Raw genomic sequence first — 26,865 nt, forward strand, 5'->3', positions numbered from 1 at the left:
TAAGCTGCCCCTTCTTTATTCTACATGGAAAAAGACTAATCAACACAAACGATGATCTTGGCAAAAGAAGTACATATACAATGAAAAAAGAAATTTCACATAATTTGTTCAAAATATGTGATTCCATAATGGAATATCAGAACAAAATATTGAATACTTTTCACTTTTAACAATAAACAAATATCATTCATGATCTGATCACACAGGAAAACAATCAAGCAAAGATTTTTAAAAAATCAATAAAATATTGTTACATTCCAAACACCTTACATTTAATTACATTCATGAAACTTCACATACATATATATAATTATAACTATGAAAAAGTATCACATAAACTCATACTAACATTCATGAAAATTATCCTATAATCATATTAATAAAACCTCACATGTAACATTCCTAAAAAGTCGCATAAATTTACATTCATGAAAAATTGAAAAATATTTGCATTCATAAACTTACATGATTACATATATGAAACCTCACATTGAATTATATTCATGAAAACATACACAGAATTACATTCACATAACCTCACATATACCTAACAAGAACATTCATATAACCTCACATATAATAACAAGACATTCATATAACCTCACATATAATAACAAGACATTCATATAACATCACATGTAATAACAAGATATTCATATAACCTCACATATAATAACAAGATATTCATATAACCTCACATATAATAACAAGACATTCATATAACATCACAACTAAAGAGCTCAATATTTACAAGCTATATACATTTTCCCCCTATTTCCAACATCATGAGTGAGTTTGTTTATCATCATTGAAAAATTTCATCACTGTACCTACATCCATGACATCAAAACTTAACAAGTCTGTCAATGAGTCTTCATCAGGACTCAATGCAAGTAGCTTATCAGTTTTAGCAACATTTACATTACCCAGACTTTCACTATAAATGTCACACTGTAACTGGCTAGGCATGGCAGTAATAAGACTTGGCATTTCTGTCAACATACTATCTGAGCTGGTGATCGAAAGCAAAAGATCCAATGGTTGACTTTTAAAACAATCTGAAGTTTTGATCAGATTTGAATCTGGATGATATAGGCTTTGTGGTATTGATGAGCTATCCAAAATAATACTTGATGTGTCTGGTAGGAGAAGACTTTCACTGACTGAAGCATCGAAATACTCCATGTTGGAAAGTTGTGATTCATTGGTGGAGATACTGTTTGTAAATTCAGGTGTAGAAGCAGTTAAGCCTGGTTTATTGGTACTGCTAGAAGTAACCGATGGGGAAGCACTGTGCACAACTGCTGCAGGGAACTGATCACCTGAACTTAGTTTAGGTATGATCATGTCCACATTTGTATCTACATGAGAAGTAGGAGATTCAACAAAATTTCTATCAAACATGAGATTATTTTGAGTGGTACTCATGATACTGTGACTCATCATTGGTGCTTTTGAGATAGCTTGATAACTTGAAGTCACGTTGGAATTCTCTGTTGTTGTTGGCGTCGTCTTCATCCTATATTGACATACTTGCACAAATTGTCGAGATGTAAGAAGCTGACTTAGTAGTGGGAGGTTGGGATTTCCACTTGTGGTATATTCTACCTTCATTTCCTGCTCTTCACAACATCGCCTACCTGACCTTGATCTGAAAAAAAATCAGATGTATATGTAATGGGAAATATATTATGAAACAAAAACTGAATGTCTGACCCAATTACTATGTAGATTGTTAGAGTGGGTAGATTATAAAGATTTGAACAATTGAATAATTATGGCCCTTGTATCATTTATGTACCTTTTATCTGATAACCAATGCAAGCATACCTATATGCTAAAAAAAAGACACAAAAAAAGAAACAAGAGAGCCATGATAGCCCTGAGATTGCTCACCTTTATGTTGGCCCCCAGGGCGGACCAATTTTAAACCAGGGGCTTTTATTTGAACAACCTTTGTAGACACTCACAAGAAGATATTTCATGCTTAGTATCTTAACTCTAGCTCTTTGGGGTTTTTTTAAAGAGGATTTTTTAAAGTTTTTACTATACACATATATGAAAATCAATGACCCTGGGGCAGGGCCAATTTTAACCCCAGGGCCCTTATTTGAACACACTTGGTAGACACTCATTAGAAGATGTTTCATGCTAAATATCTAAGCTCTAGCTCTTAGGGTTTTTTAAAAGAAGATTTTTTAAGTGTTTACTATATACATAAAGAGGAAAACAATGACCCCCTGGGGCGGGGCCAATTTTGACACCAGGGCTTTTATTTGTACAAACTTGGAAGACACCCACTAGAAAATATTTCATGCTTAATATCTAAGCTCTAGCTATTTGGGTTTTTTAAAAGAAGATTTATACTATATACAAATAAGGAAAATCAATGACTCCCCGGGGTGGGGCCAATTTTGACCCCAGGGCTTTTATTTGAACAAACTTGGTAGACACTGACCAGATAATGTTTCATGCCAAATATTTAAGCTCTAGCTCTTTTGTTTTTTTAAAAGAAGATTTTTTTAACTTTTTCTTTTGGTTGCCATGGCAACCAGAATTCTGCATAGAATTAAATTCTTTGAACAATTTTTAAAGTTGACTACCAAAGGAACATTCCTGTGAAGTTTGGATGAAATTGGCTCAGCAGTTTCTGAGGAGATGTCGTTTAAAATAAAAGTTTATGGACGGACACGATGGACGGACGCCAGACGGCTGGACGCCTGACGAAAAGTGATCACAAAAGCTCACCATGTCACCTTGTGACAGGTGAGCTAAAAAGAAACACAATTTCCTTTGACCAAAGGTGAGTCATATCTTAACTTTATTTACAAAATCTGAGCAATTTTGAATCAAAATCATGATGACTGACTGCAAAGTATGGCCTCCTAAAGGGTTTAGACTTTTTTTGATCTGTTATATATTAATTGGGGACTCTGGGTCCATACTCTCAGTGCCTGAGAGGGCAGATGGACCCTCATTAAGCCTAGAATACATTATATATTAAGTACATGATTTGTCAAGCTATCTTGTACAATTTTTTAGTTATTGTGAGATTCGAATTTCCAGACAAATGTGTGGACTGAGAGAAAGACATATACAGGTTATTTTTTTTAGTCCCCAAAGGTGTACCTGGGAAAATGGATGTCACAGTGTGAAAAGTTTGAGCCAAATAGAATACTGATATGCAAGTCTTTAAGAAAAAAAACCAACTTTCTCTATAGGTTAACAATACAGATGGATTGCCACTACATGCCACCTTTTTGGGGTCATACAAAATTCTTCATGCTCATTGCAAGATTCTTTGAAGATGGTTGTGAACAAGCTTGCTGAAAACTAGAACCTTATGAGTGAAGGTCAGTCAAAAGTCAAAGTAATATTTAAAATAACTTGGTCCTAAATGATGTTTTGTCCAAATATAAACCAAACATCAATTAATTACAAACTTGTAGCAAATTTCAGTGAAAAAATACCTAAAAAATAATTGAAAGTTTTAAATCAAATTAACAACAATTTGACCTTATAAGTCAACTTTGTTTAAAGGTCAAGATTAAAATTGCAATGCTCAATATCACAGTTTCATGCAATAATATGCCCTTGCAGATCAAGGTAAGGTTAAGGCCAAAGTTATGTTGCTAAATTAACATATTTTGTTCAAGTATGAATCAAATTCATCCATAAATAAAATTATGGTCAAATTTAGCGAACTTCAAAAATTTAACCCTTACGGTCAAGGTCATTAAAAGGTCAAGGTCAAGTTCAGTTTGGCCTACTTGAAGGTTTTGTAAGAAGGATTATTATGTACAAGTATGAATACAAGACACAAGGTACTTATGTTTATCAAAAATAATTAATAACATACCTGTAATTTGAGCGTCTCTTTGGTTCTGTTTCAGCTTGAGCTGGTGAATTTGACCTGGACCTACTGATAGATGTCCTCTGAATTTCTCTCTTAGATGATCTTCTTGATAGATTTGGTGTTCTTGGTGGAGTTGGAGTTGGTGTCTGCACAGGGGTACATTTAGCAGAAGACCCTGGGGTTGTGTTAGGTACTTTTGGGGAAGTGGGAGGGGCCAGGTTTGTGGAAGAGGCTTGGTTTGTTTCCATGCTGTCCTGACCTGTGCTAATTAACTGATCTAGCGTGTTTGACCTAGCTTCCTGTTCCAGCTGCTCAGGATTGGTCATAATACTTGTATGCTTACTGATAGTACGCAGTGATTCAAGAAAACCTACAAAATGTAGAACATAGTTTAGAGATGTAAACCGATAACAAGATCCCAAAAGGCATCTCAAAGGATATGAACAGTTTGTGGAATTCTTTTTCTAAAGGCATCCTCATGCTCAACAAGTTTATTTTTAAATCCATCATCAATTCAGTTATATTGCTCTTCATTGTAGTATTGTCAAGTCACACTGTTTTAGATCCACCTTAAACCTCAGTGTGGCATTGTACATGATTCTTATGCTGTCAAACCTTATTTTGAAAACATTTGTGCTAAATTATTTCAAAATCAGTCATAAAATGAAAAAGATTGTGTCTGGACTGAATCTTTTTAGACCAATATTTGAAATTAACCTAACATTAAGGCCTTGACCTTTGAACTTTAAATAAAGTTCTTATGCATGATACACTGTCTTATCATGCTAAACATTTATGCTAAGCTACTGCAAAATCCTCACTAAAATGGCAGAGAGATTGGACAGGCAAACCATCTAAGACCAAGATTATTTCATACCCAAAATTTACATCATAAATTTACAAGTGTGACTGTAACCTTTTAGGTTACAATTATAAAAATGAATCATTTATAAACTTAAGTGGGCAAATAATGAAACAGTAATCAAGAGAGTGATGACCTAGTGTCCCACCAATTAAGTGCAGGGATCATTAGTTCGGGCCTTTAAGTTCCGCAAAATTAATGTAAGACAGCCATGCTTTCATACACAAAGACCCTTATCATAAATGCCTTTTCAGATTAAAATAATCATTAATACCTTTTCTAAGATTTCCAAGGGAAAGGCTGCTCTGAATCCATTGGAAAACATTCTTGTGGAAATCCTGGCCTTCCTGTTTACCAGAGGTCACCTTCTTGTATGATTCATACAGTGGATGCATGAAGAATCTAAACTGATCACATGTTAAGGAAACAATATCTGTTATCAGAGTCATAACAAGTGCACAAAAGGTCATGGATGGATTTTAATTTCTAAATAACTGTATTGTTTTGTCAATGGATAAATCAAATCTGTCAATTAATAAGTTATGGCAGTTTTATCAAATTCAATAATTTGACCTTGAAAGTCAATATCATTTTCAAGTAAATGTCAGAAAATATTCATCATGACATTTCTGTTGTCCAAGCATAAAACAAATCTGTCAATAATGAAGCTACAGCCAATTTTAGTAAAATTCTATGATTTGACCGTGACATCATTTAAGTCAGGGTCAGATTCAAATTGAACTCCTTGGAGGTGTTGTCAGAAGTGTCTTTGTCTATGTATAAAGTCAATTAGTTTTTATTATAACAAAGTTATAGCAACTTCAAATTTCAAGCAAATTACAGTCATGACTTATTTAACCCATTACTTCATGAGCATATTGTGAAAAATGGCCGATTTGAAAAGCCTCCTGTTACAAGTTCAAACTGCTATGAAACTATGAAAAATGCTTCAGTACTGATGAAACTTGGCATAAATGTTGACTGGACCATAGCCTCTATAACAGCATGCTCAATCTTAAATTTTCTGTTACCCTGGCAACGGGGGGACGTCTCAAAATTGCCAAAAATCACTATTTTGCATTGAATTTGTTTTTTTTCCATCAAAATTGATTTCAAAGTGCTGCAACTTCTCAATAGATTGAGATAGAGTAAAAGGCTTTTCAGCATTGGTTACACCTTACCTTTCGATTGACCGAAGGCCATTTTTGGCCTGTCACATGTCCAAAATTTTCTTGGCGATGAGGGGGGGCTACTGCCCCCTTTCAAACCATTCCCTTTCTGGCAACCCCTTGATGTACCTTAATTTTTGATAGGGGGTGATGCCAAAAAAGTAATCACTTTTTTTTATCAACATTTCTCAAACGAAAAACAGTGTTTGAGGCCTAAATAGGCCATTTTTTTCACTGTTTGAGGCCTCAAAAGGGGGGCAGCGGGCGAAAAGCCGTCAAAACACGTCTATATGAGGTAAAGGGCTATAACTTTGTGATGAATTGTCTGCCCAAAGCATGCCAATAATATGAAAGCAGGACATTTTTTTTTATTAATTGCCTTTTAAGATTATTTAGAGCATAAGTTATAAGCATTTAACAGACTCAGTCAAACATATTTAAATAAAAGATTAATTTAACAACAATGTTTAGTTTTATGTTTAAGTATAACAATATTATGAATATATGTATCGGAAAAAAGGATACGATCCAAAATTTCCAGTTCTTCTTTGTTTCATCCTGCACATACTTGTTATACAATGTATCCATGGCAACGTCATCATGTTTCTTTACTGTTTCTAACCCATTCTTTGGCAATTTGTCCTGAAGTTCTCTGTGAAATAGACAGTGAAATGGGCATGTTTTAAAAGTGCTCTCCTGAAAAAAAATTGGCAACAAAGCTCAAAAGAACTTGTCTGTTTAACACTAACAGGAAATGAATCATCAGGCCTTTTTTCAATTTAAAATAAAATAGCCAACTGCAACAGTGAAATAACCCTAACAATATTGTGTGACCTATAACCAAAATCGTACACAAACATGTAAAAGGCATGTATCTTCACTTTATAATGGTGGTTCCTAAAATATGACTTCCCAACCATCCCTTCATTTCTTCCCACCCCTACTCATATTAACAATTTAACAATATTCAACCCCCCCCCTCCACCCCGCAACAAACCCTCAGCATCATTCCATTACATGACTTGGTGGAAAAGCAAGAAAAACAAAACATATGAACAATGCTTAAAATTTTTAAACTTCCACATTTAAATAATTATACTTTAAAGTTTAAACATGTGTTTTCTTTTAGACCTGATGAATTCATTCACTGCTAGCTAAGAAAACTTTTTTCCTGGTATTCATAAAGAATATCAGCTGGGTCACACAAGGTCACACTGCCCTTGTGTCTTCTTACAAATGCATATGGTTACATCACAATATCCCATCTTAACATTATTACATGTATACTAATAATAGTGAAAATGAGAGACCTAAATACAAACTAAAACAATATCACCTCTATTTGAAATATCTGTAACAGAATCCAAGCAAATTAATGATACAAGGTATAATCAAAAAGAGTCTATTTATAGATAAAATTGAGTTATGTACATTTATAATAGATATTACATTTACTATAACTGGAATAGATGGAAATGTTAATTACAAATTTCTGAAAAAGATCCAAACTAATTAATACTGAAGCACTAAGTATTAATTAAAATTGCATTAAAATGTTACCTTTGACCTGAAAGAGATAGAGAGTCAGTTACATGTACATTCCTTATTATATATACAAATAACATTTCATATATAATAATATACAGGGCAAGTTTTGTTTTTGTCACCTTTATAATCATTATTATCATCATCATCATTATCATAAATTCATAATTAGTACCACTATCACAATTATAATCATACATTCAACAAAGATTCTATTTCTATATAAACATAAACATATATATGTACCAGTACTATCATTCTAATAAAAGGGCAGTGTAATCCTTGGTGAACCAAAGTCCTGAAAAGTAACCAGAATTATTAGAGGCCAATCGAAATCAAAGAATAGTAGTTTCTTTTTCCACAATAAAAAATGTCTATTAATATTTTCAGAACAGACTTTAGATTAAGACTCTTAAATCAGTAACACTAAGCACTGGACTTGAAAATTTCATACAACAATTAAATTCAAATTAATTTTTTTTACAGAAACTACTGCTCTTTGAAAAATCACTAACATAAATCTATAGAATACATATTCTAGTTTTTGACTTACTGAATTTCTGTACCAATGGATTCTAGCTGCTGATGCAGGGCCTTTAGCTCTGTCTGAGTGCTCCCACTCTCACTTTTTAAACGTCGACAGTAGTCGGCGGCTAAAATATTGGAGAACTTTCAAATATTTTGTAAAGGTGTCTCTAATTTAAGATCAGAGACAAAAAATAATGAAACAAGAAAAACCCATCTAAATTATAAAGGCCGTCTGCAGATTTATCTAACCTTTGTACTGTGACGAGCATTACATGCTCATTATTGTCAAACTTTCTGTGCCTGATAACCGAAATTATAGAAACAGAAACTTTGACAAACTATATTCACATCGTGAAAGGGTCGATATCTGCTGTGCAGCCAGTCCCTACCTACGGAAATAATAACGATTATCGGAAATGATAATAAAAATAATTGCTTGCAGAATACTTACTTTTAAATAACATCTTTGCTTTGCTTTCTTTTTCGGAGACATTTCGCAATTCCGGAACAAGTGTCAATAATGTGTCAAAACCTTTCTGTAATAATAAAATTTAAGAAAAACAAATTATTTAACTTTAGTCACAAGTGTTCTGGAGAAAACCTCATATTTGATAGGCATGGAGAATATCTACATGATGATACTACCAATATTTGACAAATGATTCTATGCTAACCAAACCTATCTCATAGCACATGCATTATCAACTTAACATCAATTACTCCACATCCATTTATTACACAGGTATTTAGCTAATTTATCAGGTCAATCACTATGCTATATGTTATAAAATAGTCCTTTTTATCAAAATAATAATCTAGCACCCATTTTTCTTTTACAAAAGTGTATGTTATAGATAATGAAAGTGTGCTATTTAATCATATTGATCCTATACTATTAAAGAAATATAATAGCAACTTATATATAGCATCAGTTGTCGACCACATAAATGGGCTAAGTACCTATAATCATTTTACAGGAATATCATAATACAAAACATGTTACAGTATGTTAAACTTATTTTTTTTTGTATAAATTAACATACTGACAGTAAACTTACTTTTATACTTTTATTATTTTTTTGTTCTGTTTTTTGTGTGTTTTTTTCTTTTTTGTTCAGATTTAAATGTTTCAAATTGTTTGTTTCAAATCATCTTGTCTAGTTCGATTTTACTTGTACTTTAATCTAGGTTTTATCAATGATATAAGAATCTAAGATTAGCTTTGATTTTATAGTTCATTACATTGTATTTTATTTTTCATGCTAGGTTGGATTTTACATTATTTTTTATAAATACTTTTGATTCATAAATTATTATACATCAAACATGAGAAATTTATATTAATAAATATCATTTATATTGTTTGTATTATGCAGAAATTTTGACTACGTTCAATTCTATCAAAAATATTTTACTTTATAATTTCAATTTTATTTGGAACCTTAACTGGATTTTTTTTTTACAATATCAAGTTTATTATCAAAATTAAATTTATTTTGATTTTTCAGTTTTTAATTTTGGTTGGATTTTTAATATTTTGTTTACATGTAACGATGTTTCTTTAAATTTTACTTTATTTTTGTTCTACTACTGTTCTCTTGTAATAATAAATCACTAGTAAGTTTTGTTTTATATTGTTATTTTTATTTTGTTGTCATGGCATGTTTAAGCAGTTTGTTTTGTGCTAAGATTTTTTTTGTTTTTTTTTCCTTTTTATTTTTTATTTTTTTTTTGGGGGGGGGGGGGGAGGGGGTGTAAAATTTAAAAATAATATTAAAACAATTAAAAAATATCCAAAGCCTACTTAAATTCCTTCTTACCAATAATCCATAGCAATTTTGCAAGGTTTCATTCTGTAACTCTATTTATGAGACCATGCATTAATCTAAATAACTTTTTACTTCCAGGAATGTTGCATTTTCAACTAGAACAGACCTGTTTTTCCATGAATCCCTTGGAATTTAAACACAACAATATACAAAATATAATATGTTACAATGTTAAAATCTTGCATACATAAACATGTATATATATATATTTTTTTAAAACTACAACAAATACATTTTTACATTCCTTGCGAACACAAGCATATTTTAACAATGCAAACTTTGCAATAGATTTCATAGCAAAGCCTAAATTTGTTGTGAATTCCTGACACTTACAAAGACAAACAATCAAGTTTGGCATATTTACAATGCTTGTGTTCACTATAGAAAGTATGAAACTATTCCAGTTTATTCGAATAAATGTCAATGTATAAAGTTATATAAATAAAAGACCCAGTTAAGTATATAGCAAACCTGTATTTTATCACGGCGCTTGTATTCCGCTTTAATGTGCGAATCCCGCTTGTGTCTTGGGATAGGGTTTGCTGGGCGACCACACTTGGACTTTCTACTTGATTTCTCCTCTGATGGAGTCCATTCTCCCAGACCGTTGTCACTCTCATTACCTTCAGGTGAAGATGGCTCAAAACTCAACTGAAATTATGAACTTCACAATTATGCATCTTTCAAAAGAAATTCAAACTATGTTTGTACAATTTATCATTTTCTCTTAACTAACAATCTATTTGCAATGTTGAAAATACTTATGGATAAATTATACTGTCTAGTACTTATGTGATACATTATACTGTCTAATACTTATGTGATAAATTATACTGTCTTATACTTATGTGATAAATAAGACTGTCTAACACTTATGTGATAAACTAAACTGTCTAATACTCATGTGATAAACTATACTGTCTAATACTCATGTGATAAATTATACTGTGTAATACTTATATGGTAAATTAAACTGTCTAATAATTATGTGATAAACTATACTGTCTTATATTTATGTGATAAATTATACTTTCTTATACTTATGTGATAAATAAGACTGTCTAACACTTATGTGATAAACTATACTGTCTAATACTCATGTGATAAACTATACTGTCTAATACTTATGTGATAAATTATACTGTCTAATACTTATGTGATAAATTAAACTGTCTAATACTCATGTGATAAACTATACTGTCTAACACTTATGTGATAAATTATACTTTCTAATACTTATGTGATAAATTATACTGTCTAATACTTTATGTGAGAAATTAAAACTGTCTAATACTTATGTGAGAAATTAAACTGTCTAATACTTATGTGATAAATTATACAGATAAATACTTATGTGATAAAATTATACTGTGTAATACTTATATGGTAAATTAAACTGTCTAATAATTATGTGATAAACTATACTGTCTTATATTTATGTGATAAATTATACTGTCTTATACTTATGTGATAAATAAGACTGTCTAACACTTATGTGATAAACTATACTGTCTAACACTTATGTGATAAACTATACTGTCTAATACTCATGTGATAAACTATACTGTCTAACACTTATGTGATAAATTATACTGTCTAATACTCATGTGATAAATTATACTGTCTTATACTCATGTGATAAACTATACTGTCTAACACTTATGTGATAAATTATACTTTCTAATACTTATGTGATAAATTATACTGTCTAATACTTATGTGAGAAATTAAACTGTCTAATACTTATGTGAGAAATTAAACTGTCTAATACTTATGTGATAAATTATACAGTATAATACTTATGTGATAAATTATACTGTCTTATACTCATGTGATAAATTATACTGTCTAATACTCATATGATAAATTATACTGTCTAATACTCATGTGATAATTTGTACTGTCTAATACTCATGTGATAATTTGTACTGTCTAATACTCATGTGATAATTTATACTGTCTAATACTTATGTGATAAATTAAACTATGTAATATTTATGTGATAAACTTTACTATTTAATACTTATGTGATAAAACAATGTCTTATACTTATGTGATAAAACAATTGTCTAACATTTATGTGATGTGATAAATTATACAGTCTAACATTCTTAAATCATTATTATTCTAGATATAAGCAGCTGGGCTGAAATCAGAAATAATATGTCCTGTAATAATTTAAGACAGACATAACAATGGATTACAGCATTTCAGGATTTTTTAAGAGAGTTACACTACAGTAAATGCTTGCTTTTAAAATATTGTATTTTCTGAGATCTTTGCATTAGATTTTTTAATTTCAAGTTTTTCAATTCCTGAAAGGTAAACTACAGCTAATATGACCTCAAAATCTTAAAGACAGATTTACGAATATGTTAACATGTCCACAGTGAGATGAACACTACAGACACAAAACTATTATGACAATGTGCATGTGGGTGTTGGGGAAGGGGCATAACTTTGTGGAATATCAAAATGTCCAAACTCCTCAATAACAGACAACAGTGATAAAATTGATAAAGTAATAAATAACTCTACCTATAAACAGCTAGCTGGTTGAAGTGACTTGACCATATAACAGGGAATGCTTTCTCTGTCATTTACAGGTCAATATAAGAATAAATTGTATTTCAAACTCAGAGGCAAGTCATTTTTAACTATAGCATGAACTCTGTTTGAACTTTTAAAACCAACACCATGATAATTAACAATTTGCTAAGCATAAAAAGTATGTCAATATGAAATAAAAGCTAAAAATAGGAGATAAAAAACATAAAATGTTACATTTAAGCATTTATAGTGCCTTACATTTCTAAAGGTATAATTTATGTTAATAGGCTTAACCTGCCTGTCTCAAATAGCGGATATCGAATGAGTGTAGGTTTAATACTAAATTTATTGAACCAGATGAATACAATCATATTAAGCGAGCCTAATATTGTTTTATTCAACGAGTTCAATAAATTAAGTATTGAATCTACACGAATATTCTATTTATCACATATATAAAATTATAGCTAGTGTAACACTAACATTAACATGCATTAACGCTATGTTTATAGTGCAATTGACGTCACATCAAAGTGTTATTACACTAGTGTAATATCGTCTAGTGTAATATCGTTTTTATTAAATGGCTTTATTACATTCCCGATGATAAAGTGAGTTTAAATATTTAACAAAGTTAAAAAAATATCCAATAGCCCAATGTATGCTGAAGCCTATTATTTTGTTATTTACATATATATGTATATATATATATATAATATTCTGCATCACACGCTCTTGGTGTGTGACAAAGATAATCACGATTATTTTTTTTAAAATGAAAAATTATATAGTAAACGATATTTTTTTTCTGATAGACTACTTTAATCTACATTATGAAGATCTAGTCTATATTTCACATGATTTTTGTGTTTGTTTTATTTGAACTTAATCCTTTGGATATTCTATGTATTGTAACCATAAATGACATGTAAAATATTTTAATCAAGATCATCATAAAGAACTATTTTTCATCAAAAAAAGCGCACGCACAGCTCATGTCGCTATGCACTGACGTCATTTAAGATATCTGCAATGATTGGCTCTTTGGATTAGACACTCTGGTTAAATTATGCAACTATTGGTCAGCTACATTTCCACGTGACTTCTCGAGGTCTTTGGTATAAATACAGCGAGTTTACTACTCAAGCTTTCTTGTCAGTTCAGCAATCCAACGGAACACATCCGCGATTGAATTTAATAAACGTGTTCATGACAGAAAACGATACAGAACGATTAAAATAGTGTTTTAGTCCAACATCAAAGCGTCAATTAAATCAATGACTGAATTTTACAATAAATCTCGTAAAACACTTAAAATTCCAGGTAAAATTAGAATTTAAAAAACTCATTCATTTTTCTCATTAAACAATAGTTCATGTCGGCTTTTTAGCGTAAAAATGTAGATAATTGGACACAAATTGATTCAAGTAATTCTTACCTTTCTAGTGCTCTTTTCTGTTTCATATCCGTTATAAATCCTTAAATTCTCTAACGTTTTTAAATCTAAATCGACCGTCATTTCTGCTCGCATTTTGTTTACAACACCCGGCGAGCTTGTTTCACTCGTTCAACTTCGGATTTATTCGTTGCTTGGTGTAAATCCAAGATATTGAATGAAATAAATAGCTAACTTGTAAACAAGCATTGTACTTCCCAGGTCACCGAGACCTCCGATACAATAGCTAAATAGAGGGAACGACAGTTAAATAGCCTTTAGCATTATTATTATTATTAGTTTAATATTATTTTAATAATCAGCGATTGCATAAACAATACCGTAATAATAAATTTTATTGACACGAAATTATATTTTGTAGATCTACACTGGTAATTAAAGTAGCTTACATTTGTAATTAATTAATTAATTCGGCGTGAATTCACGGTTTGACTCATTTTATTCAGACTGTTTTTTTATTATTTTTTTCTATTTTTTTTTCATACAGTCAAACCGTTGGAAAACGACAAATCGCCCGTTCAAAAATATCACGATGTCTCTGACAATTCTAAATAATTCATTTGTATAGCATAATAGCTGCGGACACTTTGTGCAACCCATGTGCAAGATGTGTGCAAGACATGACTTTGTTCAATATACACTTAACAAATCTTATAAGTGTGCACCATTTATGTCCTTATAACTTCTTCGTTTATCAGTATATTAATTTCTACAAAATTTTGCGTTCTGACTATTGGCTGCATTTCCACCATTTTCCCATGTTCAGGCACCCTTTTCCCGTGTTCAGGCATGTCAATTTTAACCAATGAACGATCGAAATTCACAAAATGCACGAAAAATTGTGAGAATGGGTGAAATAAAATTGCGCATGATATTCTCGGATACGACAGAGATCCACATATCAGAAAAACACCACATGGATAGATTATCTATACAACAGCGTGGCATAGCCCTAGGATTGGTCAACGCTGGAGTAAACCAAACAGAGGTTGGTAACAAAATTTATTTGTTTAAATCCTTTGCATTGAAAAAGCCGAATATCATTTAAATTCAGTTTCTACCCAAGACGAGCATAAATACATATCTTTAATTTATTTATTTATTACATGTATGTATCATTTGTAGGTTGCGCCTCTTATCGGTGTACACCGAAATACTTTCAAAAGGCTAATCATTGAGTACAGAGCAACTGGCATCGTTGGTAACCTTCCTCACCGATACAACGGCATGCAACATCGATGTGACGACACTGCCAGGCTGTAATTAATACACAGTCAGGGTGGGCACATACGGTAGTAGGACTTCATTTTGCAACATCGACTTCCGACACGCATTCACATTTTTAGAAATACATCTTAAATTTGTATCTTGAATGAAAAAAAAAATGAATAAAAATGATAGATTTCTAATGTGTCTCTTTTCTGTATTTAATGAAAATTTCAGAAGATCTGGCAAATATTGATACACCTATGAAACCATTTATACATGCACACTTATAAGATTTGTTAAGCACATGTAAGTGGCATAAATCTATTTGGAAGACCTAGCCCGGCTTTCACTGACGTTCTCAAACAGACAGTCTCAACATAAGATTGTCTCATTATTGACCGAGATTTACTTTGAGAACTTAAATAGTGAAAACCGGGCCTGGTGTAGTCCTATGTAATATAAAAAGGATTTTATATGTGTAAACCATATATAGTACTCCCCGCGGGTACCGCGTCCTTGCCCATTCCGATGTAATCAGAAAGTTTGTTTCTTTACACATTGAATGCCACCAAATACTGTTTCCACCATTAAAGTGAAAGTGGAAGTGCTGCTTTTTGTGAATTTGGATATAAATTGTTAGAATTTTTTTCATTTCAAATAAATTCTGTCATTGATAGGAAAATCCAAAGCTGCCGGTGTGTGTTAAAATACTTCTTTATTTTACCCCATATTTAACAGTTAAACTTATAATTTCATGTACCGACAATAATAAGAACAGCACTTGGTATCATAGGGGCCGGACCATCCTACCTTGACTTGGCTCTCATGGATTACACCACAGACAATTAATTGCTCGTAGGACAGGGCGGACCCTGGGATATGGCGGAACGCGGTCCGTCCAAACATACGGTCCGCCCTGTCTCACTAGTCTCACGGTAGTCCAACTAATTAGACTTGTCAAAGAGACACCGAGATAATTTTGGACGGGCGCTGTCTTTTTTTAACGGTTTGACAGTAAGAAAAAAAAAGTCTGTAAAATGGGTCAAACCGTACACGCCGAATTAATTAGGCTACCCTGTCCGTAATTCAGACAATTGGGGTGTTGAGCTCAAAACGCCTTTTAAATCAAAATAATATGTATCATATATTTGCCAATCCCAACAATTGTACTGATCATTATTATTTATAAAGACGTCGAAATATGATTTTTTTCAAAACGGCTCATATAAAGTTTTTTATATATATGATCAGTAGGCCTACATGTGCTGGGATTGACAAATTTTATTGGATTTTAAAGGCGTTTTGAGCTCCACGCCCAAAGTTTCGGTGGATTGCACGCGATGTTCCGTCTCGTGAGATCATCAACCATGCACTAGCCTTAAAAAAAAACACTTATAAATGCTAGTTTTATGGTCCAGGAAAAAGGAAACATTTCCCGTTAAATAATGACATAGCTTTTCAAAGTGGACCAGCTAATTGTACTGCGCGACGATATTTTGTGCGTGGGCGAGATTCTGACACAGAACGAAAATATCACAGGACTACTGACTGTACTTGTAAGTATTTGAAAAGCACAGTGCTCAACGGCAAAGGCAAAACCACGGATTTATATGCAATATAAATCCATGGCAAAACTAAGGAAATAATTAGTAAAAGTAAGCCCCATCATCATGAAGTGTTATCTTTAAAAAAATATGTCAAATTTATACAAAATATGCCTTTAGAAAACCAGATAAATGAAAAAAAGGTATATAAAATGGGACGAGTCATCAGCGGCGCGAAATGATATTAGCAAAGATTTAGCTCCCCTGGGTAAAGGTCACGTGCATTGTTTACTAGCATGATTCATTGGGAAATGTTGACCGGTATTTGTTTTTTACACCCCTGCTTGTTACCCTTTATGGCATAGATGTCTGCATCTGCAATTGGTGCGACCACTGCACAAATAAGACTAATTTTCTGTTCCCCGCGAATTATGTTCGAACAAGTCTGCAGCTTTTTGTGATCTGGTGATATATTAGCATTTCAGTACGGGCGATTGATAGACCGCAATTGATGGCCATGAGAGAGACCCATAATAGCCAGAAAGTTCTATATACATTTCAGGGCCAGTTTTGGCGAACTTTCGAGAAATAAGAAGAAACACAATTATTCATAAATTATTTATAGCTATTTCGGCAAAATGTATATTTTCATGTCAATCATAATCATGTTTATAAATAAACCTGATTTGTATTATGTACAGTAGATGTTATAAACATGTGTAAAATTTAATAAAGATAAAGCATTGTCATTGATCAGTTATTACACAGATATACTCAGTACTGTACTGTAGAGGTAATGTAAATTTCTGACAGGTGTCAGTTATTGCATGGAGCTAAATTTTAAATTGTTTATATATCTGTGGTTATTGGCATTACTGGCATGCGAGCAGTTCCCGTACAGAAGCAGTACCCGTATTTTTCATTTAAACGCTTGATTTTTACTTGCAATCTTCAAAAATTCATTTCAAATCAAGCAGATGCATAAAAGAGACAAAATCTAAGTGTCAGTTCGGCAGTACGTATAAAAGTCTCATTTTAAATCACTTTCACCTGTGCGTTGTCAATACGTGACCTTGTTTTTCTCTGGGGGATTCCGTCCTTGCGCGCATGCGCTAAAATATTTACACGTGAGGCCTGTTAAAGGGTTTTCCACTAATACCACCTGTTTACAGATAAGTAGGCAATGTGATGAAAACTTGTTTAATTATCAGAATTTTGATCAATATTACTATATTAGATAATTTTATGGCTTTGATGCGTAAAATATCATGCATTCAAGCATGCCATTGTATGAGAATGCGTTGGGGTAACGGTACCGGGTAATAGATACCAGCGTTTAGTCTACGCTCTATTTCCTGAATTACATCTATTTATCTCTTAGAAAATGGTCTGTTCAACAATTATAATTGAAAAATAGGTCCGTTATAACAAAATTGTATAATTATAATGAGTTAAATTTTATGTACGGGAACTACTTCTCTTCCTACAAAATAATGGATAATTTCGGTACCCCATATGAGGCCTCATAACTAAGGGTTATTCTATGTTTAGAACATGATGGAATTTCCATGATTTGTGTGACGAGCCGACTAGTGATGTGTAACATTCAAATTTTGGTGAGTGAGCGTAATAAAAAATAATGTTTAAGTAACTACGATTTTTGTACGGGAACTGCTCGCATGCCAGTATATATTGAAATCATTTGTTTATTAAATGTGCTTGTTTTGTGTTTTATTCCAGGATATTTTAACCAGACTAATTAGAAGTTACAATATACAGTATAGATCCAAGAGACTTTAGTTTTATCCAGAGGTACATTTTCTTGAGTTTCTGTGTTTTCAAAATTTAACCCATTTTGGGACTGAAAGATACGCATGTACATTTTTAGTCCCAGTGACATTCCACAATGGAAGATTTGATTTTACCAAATATAAACTACACTTTTTTTTTTCATTGTTAATGGAACTATATTCACGAAAGCAATCATCAAAGTTTGATATTCTTATTTTTTAAAATAGTTTTTATTTCAACTTTTCACTTACTAAAATGACTCCTATGTTGATGCCGTCTCTCTAGGGCCTTGTCTGTGTGTGTGCCTCTCTGGGGCCTTGTCTGTGTGTCTGCCTGCATTCCAATGTTGTTTCACATGTAGCTCTTAAAGTGCTTGAGCTTGAGTCAACAAACTGTACAGAAATGTTGATCAGCATGTGAAGTTGTGCACTTGGGGTTTCGCATGTGGATTAATTCAGTTTTGTCAGAGTTATTGCGCATGACTTTGTAAAAATTTGAAACTTTTTATTTGTGTCACACATAGCTCAACAAATATAAATTTGACCTAGAGTCATGAAACTTTTACTGGAGTGTTGGTCAGCATGTGTATTTGTGCACCTAGGAGCTTTCTTCTGGATTTATTCAGTATTTGTAGAGATTTTGCCCTTATTAAAATTTGCAATTTTCAACTTGCGTCCCACTGTTGCGCATAGATAAAAAAGTATTTGACCTAGAGTCATCAACCTTTAACAAAAATGTTGTGCAGTTGTGTGCCCAGGGCTTGCTTCTTGATTTATTTGTTACATGTATTTGAAAAGTTATTTCGCTTGAGTTAGTTCAAATTTGCCATTTTCAACTTGTGTCCTGCTAGTCATACTATACATCAGTAGACTGACAAAACTGTCTGGGGGCATCCTTGGCTCATGTATTTGTTTAGAGTAAATGACATCTAATAAGTTCATTCACAAGATACTACTAAAATTGAGAAGTATATAGAACGATTTTTTATGCATTTGTTTTATTAGATTCAGGTGATTCCCGTCCAGATTAAATAGAAGATATGGCGGAAAAGTCTCCAAATGATGAAAGTGGCCTAGATGATTCAATATCTGGTGAATTTCCAGAAAATGCTGATAGTACTGAGAAATCACAGAAGTTGAATGAAAGTGATACAGGCACGGTGCCTAAAAAGATACGTCTGCATACCCCTAGTCCTGGTCCTGAGCCATTCATGGTACAACGTAAGATATGGGCATCTGTAGTAACTTTTTATAATAATATTCATGGTTTATAAGGAATTTTACATATAAATTATTAAACAATGAATGATATCTTTGTCAGGCATTGGTAACATACATATTACAGTGCTTTTTGCAACATGATTTTACGTACCATTCATACTAAATCATCACCTACTAAGTTGCATTGTTATTGTTGTTTATGTTCATATATAACAGTCAGTTATCGCATTTTGTTTATTCACAACCTCACATGTTTGGTCCACATTTCAAATAGTGTTTGTCATTAAAATTGAAAAATAAAATAGTACTGATAATATTTTTAATAACACAAATCATACAAAAATATGTCATTTAAATTCCGGGGATGGCAAATTTCATAAGCATAGTTATGATATAAATTTAAACATACTGAATGTTTATTTTTCCAGCATCTCCTCCAAAGTTTGTAACATTTGATGACTTGATGGCTGCTGCAAGTGGTGTAAGGAATATGAGTCTTGCCCATGAGATTGCTGTTGATTCCAACTTTAAATTTGAGAATGTGCAACAAACTGGGTCTAGGTAGGTTTATTCATGTATGCCATAGACTGAATTTAGGTTAAAGTCAGGAAATAATTGCCCTTTAACTCTTCAATTTCACCCCTATTGAAGATAAATTGCATTCCAGATTCTAACAGTACCATTAAAGAATAGTCTAATTAATTTTTGTGATTCATAAAATTGCTTGCCTTTTAAAGTAAGTCATTAAGTGTATTAGCAGCATTCTGGTTATTTGCCACAGTTGTTAATAATTACTTCCCTTGAAAAGTTTTTTTTAGAAAATAACCTGCTGTAATTATTAATAATATTATATACAAGTTACTTGAACAAAGTCAAGTTAAAGTTGTACTGTATGTACATGTATGCTGTTTTTCTTACCACACTTGTTAGCATGAGTATTCACAGAATATAGGGGAAAGGGGAAAAGTTTTATAATGATGAAGAAATATATGCACAAAAAAAAGAATATACATGTAAATAGAATTTTACTGAAATAATTGAGCATTGTTTTACAGTCTGCAGAAGCAAGTGAAAGAAATTATACACAAAGCATTCTGGGATGCATTCAGTGAGAAGTTGGAGGAAAATCCACCTGACTTTGGACATGCTGTGGTTCTCATTAAAGAAGTGAAAGAGGTAAATTTAATATGTAGACAGACTTTTTGTGCCCCCACGTTAGTGGCGGGCATTTAGATTTACCCTTGTCCGTCCTTCCGTCCGTCCTTCCGTCTGTCCGTTCACTTTTGTGTCGCACGTAACTCAAAAAGTATTTGACCTAGAGTCATGAAACTTTACAGGAATGTTGATCAGCATGTGTAGTTGTGCACCTGGGTATTTTGATCTGGATATTTTTAGTATTTTCAGAGTTATTGCCCTTGACTTCGTAAAATTTTGCAATTTTCAACTTGTGTCGCACATAACTCAAAAAGTATTTGACCTACAGTCATGAAACTTTACAGGAATGTTGATCAGCATGTGTAGTTGTGCACCTGGGTATTTTCGTCTGGATATTTTTAGTATTTTCAGAGTTATTGCCCTTGACTTAGTAAAATTTTGCAATTTTCAACTTGTGTCGCATGTAACTCAAAAAGTATTTGACCTAGAGTCATGAAACTTTACAGGAATGACGATCACCATGTGTAGTTGTGCACCTGGGTATTTTCGTCTGGATATTTTTAGTATTTTCAGAGGTATTGCCCTTGACTTAGTAAAATTTTGCAATTTTCAACTTGTGTCGCACATAACTCAAAAAGTATTTGACCTAGAGTCATGAAACTTTACAGGAATGTTGATCAGCATGTGTAGTTGTGCACCTGGGTATTTTCGTCTGGATATTTTTAGTATTTTCAGAGTTATTGCCCTTGACTTAGTAAAATTTGGCAATTTTCAACATGTGTCGCACGTAACTCAAAAAGTATTTGACCTAGAGTCATGTAACTTTACAGGAATATTGATCAGCATGTGCAGTTGTGCACCAGGTATTTTCGTCTGGATTTATTTAGTATTTTTAGAGTTATTGCCCTTCACTTAGAAAATTTTTGCAATTTTCAACTTGTGTCGCAAGTTTCTCAAAAAGGATTTGACATAGTCATTAAACCTTATGGGCAGGTTGCTCAGCATGTTTTAGATTTGCACCTGGGTTTTCGCTTGTGGATTTATCCAGTATTTGTAGAGTTATTTCCCTTGACTTAGTAAAAAGATTGACAGAACAGTGGCGCGGTGGGGGCACCCGTGTCCTATGGACACATTTCTAGTCTTGACACTTAAATCAGTGAATATTTCAGTTCAAAGAACAAATATCAATTACATATGCCAAATTTTTATACCTGATATACAGTCATCAATTTATTTATTTCCTATAATTATGCCCCCATTTCGAAGAAAAGGGGGTATATTGCTTTGCACTTGTCGGTCCGTCGGTCCGTAGACCAAATGGTTTCCGAGTGATAACTAAAGAACCCTTAGGCCTAGGAACTTCAAACTTGGTATGGTGATTGGTCATGACCAGTAGATGACCCCTATTGATTTTGGGGTCAAGGGGTCAAAGGTCAAGGTCACATTGACCTTGTAAGCAAAAACGGTTTCCGATCAATAACTAAAGAACTTTAAGGCCTAGGAACTTCAAACTTGGTATGGTGATTGGTCATGATCAGTAGATGACCCCTATTGATTTTGGGGTCAAGGGGTCAAAGGTCAAGGTCACATTGACCTTGTAAGCAAAAACGGTTTCCGATCAATTACTAAAGAACTTCAAGGCCTAGGAACTTCAAACTTGGTATGGTGATTGGTCATGATCAGTAGATGACCCCTATTGATTTTAGGGTCAAGGGGTCAAAGGTCAAGGTCACATTGACCTCTTGGGTAAAAACGGTTTCCGATCAATAACAAAAGAACCCTTAGGCCTAGGAACTTCAAACTAAGTATGGTGATTGGTTATGACCAGCAGATGACCCCTATTGATTTTGGGGTTAAGGGGTCAAAGGTCAAGGTCACATTGACCTTGTAGGTTAAAACGGTTTCCGATCAATAATGAAAGAACCCTTAGGCCTAGGGACTTCAAACTTGATATGGTGATTGGTCATGATCAGTAGATGACCCCTATTGATTTTGGGGTCAAGGGGTCAAAGGTCAAGGTCACATTGACCTCTTAGGTTAAAACGGTTTCGGATCAATAACTAAAGAACCCTTAGGCCTAGGAACTTCAAACTTGGTATGGTGATTGGTCATGACCAGCAGCTGACCCCTATTAATATTGGGGTCAAGGGGTCAAAGGTCAAGGTCACATTGATCTTGTAGGTAAAAATGCTTTCCAATCAATAATTTAAGAACCCTTAGGCCTAGGAACTTCAAACTTGGTATGGTGATTGGTCATGACCAGCAGATGACCTATTGATTTTGGGGTCAAGGGGTCAAAGGTCAAGGTCACATTGACCTTGTAGGTAAAAACTGTTTCCGATCAATTAACTAAAAACGCTTAGGCCTAGGAACTTCAAACTTTGTATGATGATTGGTTGTGACCAGCAGATGACCCTATTGAGTTTTGGGTCAAAGGTCAAGGTCACATTGACCTTGTAAGTAAAAACGGTTTCTGATCAATAACTTAAGAACGCTTAGGCCTAGGAACTTCAAACTTGGTATGGTGATTTGTCATGAGCAGCAGATGACCCCTATTGATTTTGGGGTCAAAGGTCAAGGTCACATTGACCTTGTATGTTAAAACGGTTTCAGATCAATAACTAAAGAACCCTTAGGCCTAGGAACTTCAAACTTGGTATGGTGATTGGTCATGACCAGCAGATGACCTATTGATTTTGGGGTCAAGGGGTCAAAGGTCAAGGTCACATTGACCTTGTAGGTAAAAACGGTTTCTGATCAATTAACTAAAAACGCTTAGGCCTAGGAACTTCAAACTTTGTATGATGATTGGTTGTGACCAGCAGATGACCCCTATTGAGTTTTGGGTCAAGGGGTCAAAGGTTAAGGTCATGACCAGTAGATACTTGATAACCCTTATTAATTGTTTGATCACTGGGTCAGAAGTCATGCATAATAACCTTATCACATGACTAATTGGCTGCTGATAGGGGGCATACATGTTTTACAAACATATCTTGTTTATGTAAGCACTAAGCAGGTTATACTATTGCCTGAATTAGTTTTTATACCCCCACAAACGAAGTTTAGGGGGTATATAGAAGTCAGCTTGTCGGTCGGTCCACGGTTTCCGAATGATAACTAGAATTTGGAATGAGATATTGTTATCAAACTTGGTATATAGCAACCTTATGTAAATACCCAGGTTGATATTGCATTTGGACCCCCTGGGGTCAAGGCCAAGGTCACCGTTACTAAAATAGAAAACTTGTTTCCGGACAATAACTAGAGTTAGGAATGAGATATTGTTATCAAATTTTGTGTATAGCACGCTTATATGAAGACCTGGGTTGGTATTGCATTTAGGCCCCCTGGGGTCCAGGTCAAGGTCATTGTTACTAAAAATAGAAAAACGGTTTCCGGTTAGGAATGAGATATTGTTATCAAACTTGGTGTATAGCAAGCTTATATGAAGACCTGGGTTGGTATTGCATTTGGGCCCCCTGGGGTCAAGGTCAAGGTCACCGTTACTAAAAATAGAAAAATGGTTTCTGGACAATAACTAGAGTTAGGAATGAGAAATCGTTATCAAACTTGGTGTATAGAAAGCTTATATGAAGACCTGGGTTGGTATTGCATTTGGGCCCCCTGGGGTCAAGGTCAAGGTCATTGTTACTAAAAATAGAATTCCGGACAATAACTAGAGGTAGGATTGAGATATTGTTATTAAACTTGGTGTATAGCAAGCTTATATGAAGACCTGGGTTGGTATTGCATTTGGACCCCCTGGGGTCAAGGTCACTGTTACTAAAAATAGAAAAATGGTTTCCGGACAATAACTAGAGTTAGGAATGAGATATTGTTATCAAACTTGGTGTATAGCAAGCTTATATGAAGACCTGGGTTGGTATTGCATTTGGACCCCCTAGGGTCAAAGTCACTGTAACAGTGTTACTAAAAATAGAAAAATGGATTCCGGACAATAACTAGAGTTAGGAATGAGATATTGTAATCAAACTTTGTGAAAAGCAAGCTTATTTGGAGACCCCAGTTGGGATTACAATTAATTGAAATATTTCTTTGTACACAGTTGATGGTTTGTGTTCAAATTTTTCTTCAGACTATTTATTTTTCAAAAAGTCAAAGTTGCTGGTGGGGGTATAAATCACCTTCAGTGATAGGTCTAGTTTTTTATGCTCCCCGAAAAAAATTTGGGGGGAGCATATAGTCGCCGCCTTGTCCGTCCGTCCATCTGTCCGTCCCCTTTTCTTGTCCGGGACATAACTTTGAAACAACAAGAGGTATCAACATGAAACTTTGTAGGTAGATAGATCTCATTGAGTAGGTGTGCAGTGCACAAGAACCGTAACTCTGCCTTGCCTAATTTTTGAATTATCCCCCTTTGTTTATTTTATACTTTGAACTTTGTCCAGGACATAACTCTAAAACTATAATAGGTATCAACATGAAACTTTGTAGGTAGATAGATCTCATTGAGTAGGTGTGCAGTGCACAAAAACCGTTACTCTGCCTTGCCTTATTTTTGAATTATCCCCCTTTGTTTATATTACACTTTGAACTTTAGCCGGGACATAACTCTAAAACTATAAGTGGTATCAACATAAAACTTTGTAGGTTGATAGATCTCATTGTGTAGGTGTGCAGTGCACAAGAACCGTAACTCTGCCTTGCCTAATTTTTGAATTATTTCCCGTTGTTTATTTTTATACTTTGAACTTTGTCCTGGACATAACTGTAAAACTATAAGAGGTATCAACATGAAACTTTGTAGGTAGATAGATCTCATTGAGTAGGTGTGCAGTGCACAAGAACCATAACTTTGCCTTGCCTAATTTTTTAATTATCCCCCTTTGTTAATTTTCACACTTTGAACTTTGTCCAGGACATAACTCTAAAATTATAAGAGGTATCAACATGAAACTTTGTAGGTAGATAGATCTCATTAAGTAGGTTTGCAGTGCACAAGAACTGTAACACTGTCTTGCCTACTTTTGGAGTTATTGCCCTTTGTTCATTTTGACACTCTGAACTTTGTCTGGGACATAACTCTAAAAGTATAAGAGGTATCAACATGAAACTTTGTAGATAGATAGGTCTCATTGGGTGGAAGTGCAGTGCTTAAGAATCATTACTCTGCCTTGCCTTATTTTGAAGTTATTGCCCTTTTGTTTATTTTTACTTTTTGACTTTTGTCAATGCTTAAATGCTTAAAGAACCTAAACAAAGCCTGGTCTAATTTTGGAGTTATTGCCCTTTGTTCATTTTTGCACTTTGAATTTTACCCGGGACATAACTCTGATATCATCAGGAAACTTTATAGATAGATAGATCTCATTGAATAGAAGTGCAGTGCAAAAAAAACATAACTCCTCCTTGCCTAATTTTGGAGTTTTTGCCCTTTGTTCATTTTTTTTATACCTTCCTGTGTCCAGAACCTTCTCGGGGAGCATCACCCGGTTCAACCGGTTCTTGTTTTATTTCTAAATTTAATTTCATTGAATTTGTCAGTATTTGATCATAACTATATCTGTTAATAGAATTAATAATTTTACATATAGAACTATTGATTTATATACATTACAGGAACTTTATTTGTTTTCTTAGAGTTTGATGTCTGTGTTATTGCCCCAGCATAAACGCTTACAGTCACAGATGGAGGAAGTTCTTGATCTAGATCTTATTCAACAGAAGCTTGAGAATGATGCATTTGACATTTATTACTACTCCGATTATGTAGTAGGCATTATGGGTAAATTGTGTGCTCCTGCCAGGGATGATCGTATAGCCAAATTGAAGGAAACGAAAGAAATTGTGCCACTGTTTAAGTATGTTTTCAATTTATTTAAGAATATGAAAAAGGTTTAGTGTTCAACAAAAATGTACCGAAGAAAAACATAGTTTATAAGTAATAAATAACACTGCATGTTTTATTCATAAGTTTCTATACCACTGCTGTTTCAGATAAATGAATTTATATATAAACTTGATTACATATCTATTAATACAAAATCATACAAATTTACATGTACATAAATCTTGAAGCATGCTTTTTTACGGTGTTGTAATGAATATATGTTGTATTCATTTGCATAATGGAAGAAGGATGTTATGATTTTAATTCCCAAATGGAATGAAATAGATTATCCAGCAA

At 33.4% G+C, this 26,865-nt stretch overlaps 2 protein-coding genes across 6 annotated transcripts in view; one reads left to right on the forward strand and one right to left on the reverse strand.

Annotated features, from left to right (window-relative positions):
• LOC132726204 (mucin-2-like) lies at window positions 1-13,937 on the reverse strand. Of its 4 annotated transcripts, none has more exons than XR_009625162.1 (9): window positions 13,778-13,937; window positions 10,261-10,440; window positions 8,412-8,496; window positions 7,986-8,085; window positions 6,413-6,539; window positions 4,993-5,125; window positions 3,860-4,226; window positions 725-1,651; window positions 1-662 (listed from the first exon to the last, which is right to left on the reverse strand). XR_009625162.1 is itself a non-coding variant. In XM_060711479.1 (8 exons), exons 1-8 carry the CDS (start codon window positions 13,868-13,870, stop codon window positions 784-786), a joined length of 1,953 nt encoding a protein of 650 aa, XP_060567462.1. In that variant the 5' UTR covers window positions 13,871-13,937; the 3' UTR covers window positions 1-783. The 4 variants fall into 4 exon arrangements, 1 of the variants encoding a protein (XP_060567462.1); XR_009625164.1 differs by having other exon boundaries at window positions 1-569; window positions 694-1,651; XR_009625163.1 differs by having other exon boundaries at window positions 694-1,651.
• Window positions 13,499-26,865, forward strand: part of LOC132726206 (T-complex protein 11-like protein 1) — a 22,880-nt gene continuing 9,513 nt past the window's right edge. Inside the window, exons 1-6 of one of the 2 annotated variants that reach the window (XM_060711481.1) lie at window positions 13,499-13,662; window positions 18,289-18,360; window positions 19,344-19,559; window positions 19,988-20,120; window positions 20,615-20,735; window positions 26,319-26,539. In XM_060711481.1, the coding sequence (XP_060567464.1) occupies window positions 19,379-19,559; window positions 19,988-20,120; window positions 20,615-20,735; window positions 26,319-26,539 (656 nt within the window). In that variant the 5' untranslated portion in view covers window positions 13,499-13,662; window positions 18,289-18,360; window positions 19,344-19,378. Of the gene's footprint in view, window positions 13,663-16,795; window positions 16,870-18,288; window positions 18,361-19,343; window positions 19,560-19,987; window positions 20,121-20,614; window positions 20,736-26,318; window positions 26,540-26,865 lie in introns of those variants that run through there. The other variant, XM_060711480.1, reaches the window with a different exon arrangement.

The sequence above is a fragment of the Ruditapes philippinarum genome, unplaced genomic scaffold, assembly GCF_026571515.1.
Source record: "Ruditapes philippinarum isolate M1 unplaced genomic scaffold, ASM2657151v2 ctg1127_1_1_1_1, whole genome shotgun sequence".
NCBI classification, from domain to species: Eukaryota; Metazoa; Mollusca; class Bivalvia; order Venerida; family Veneridae; genus Ruditapes; species Ruditapes philippinarum.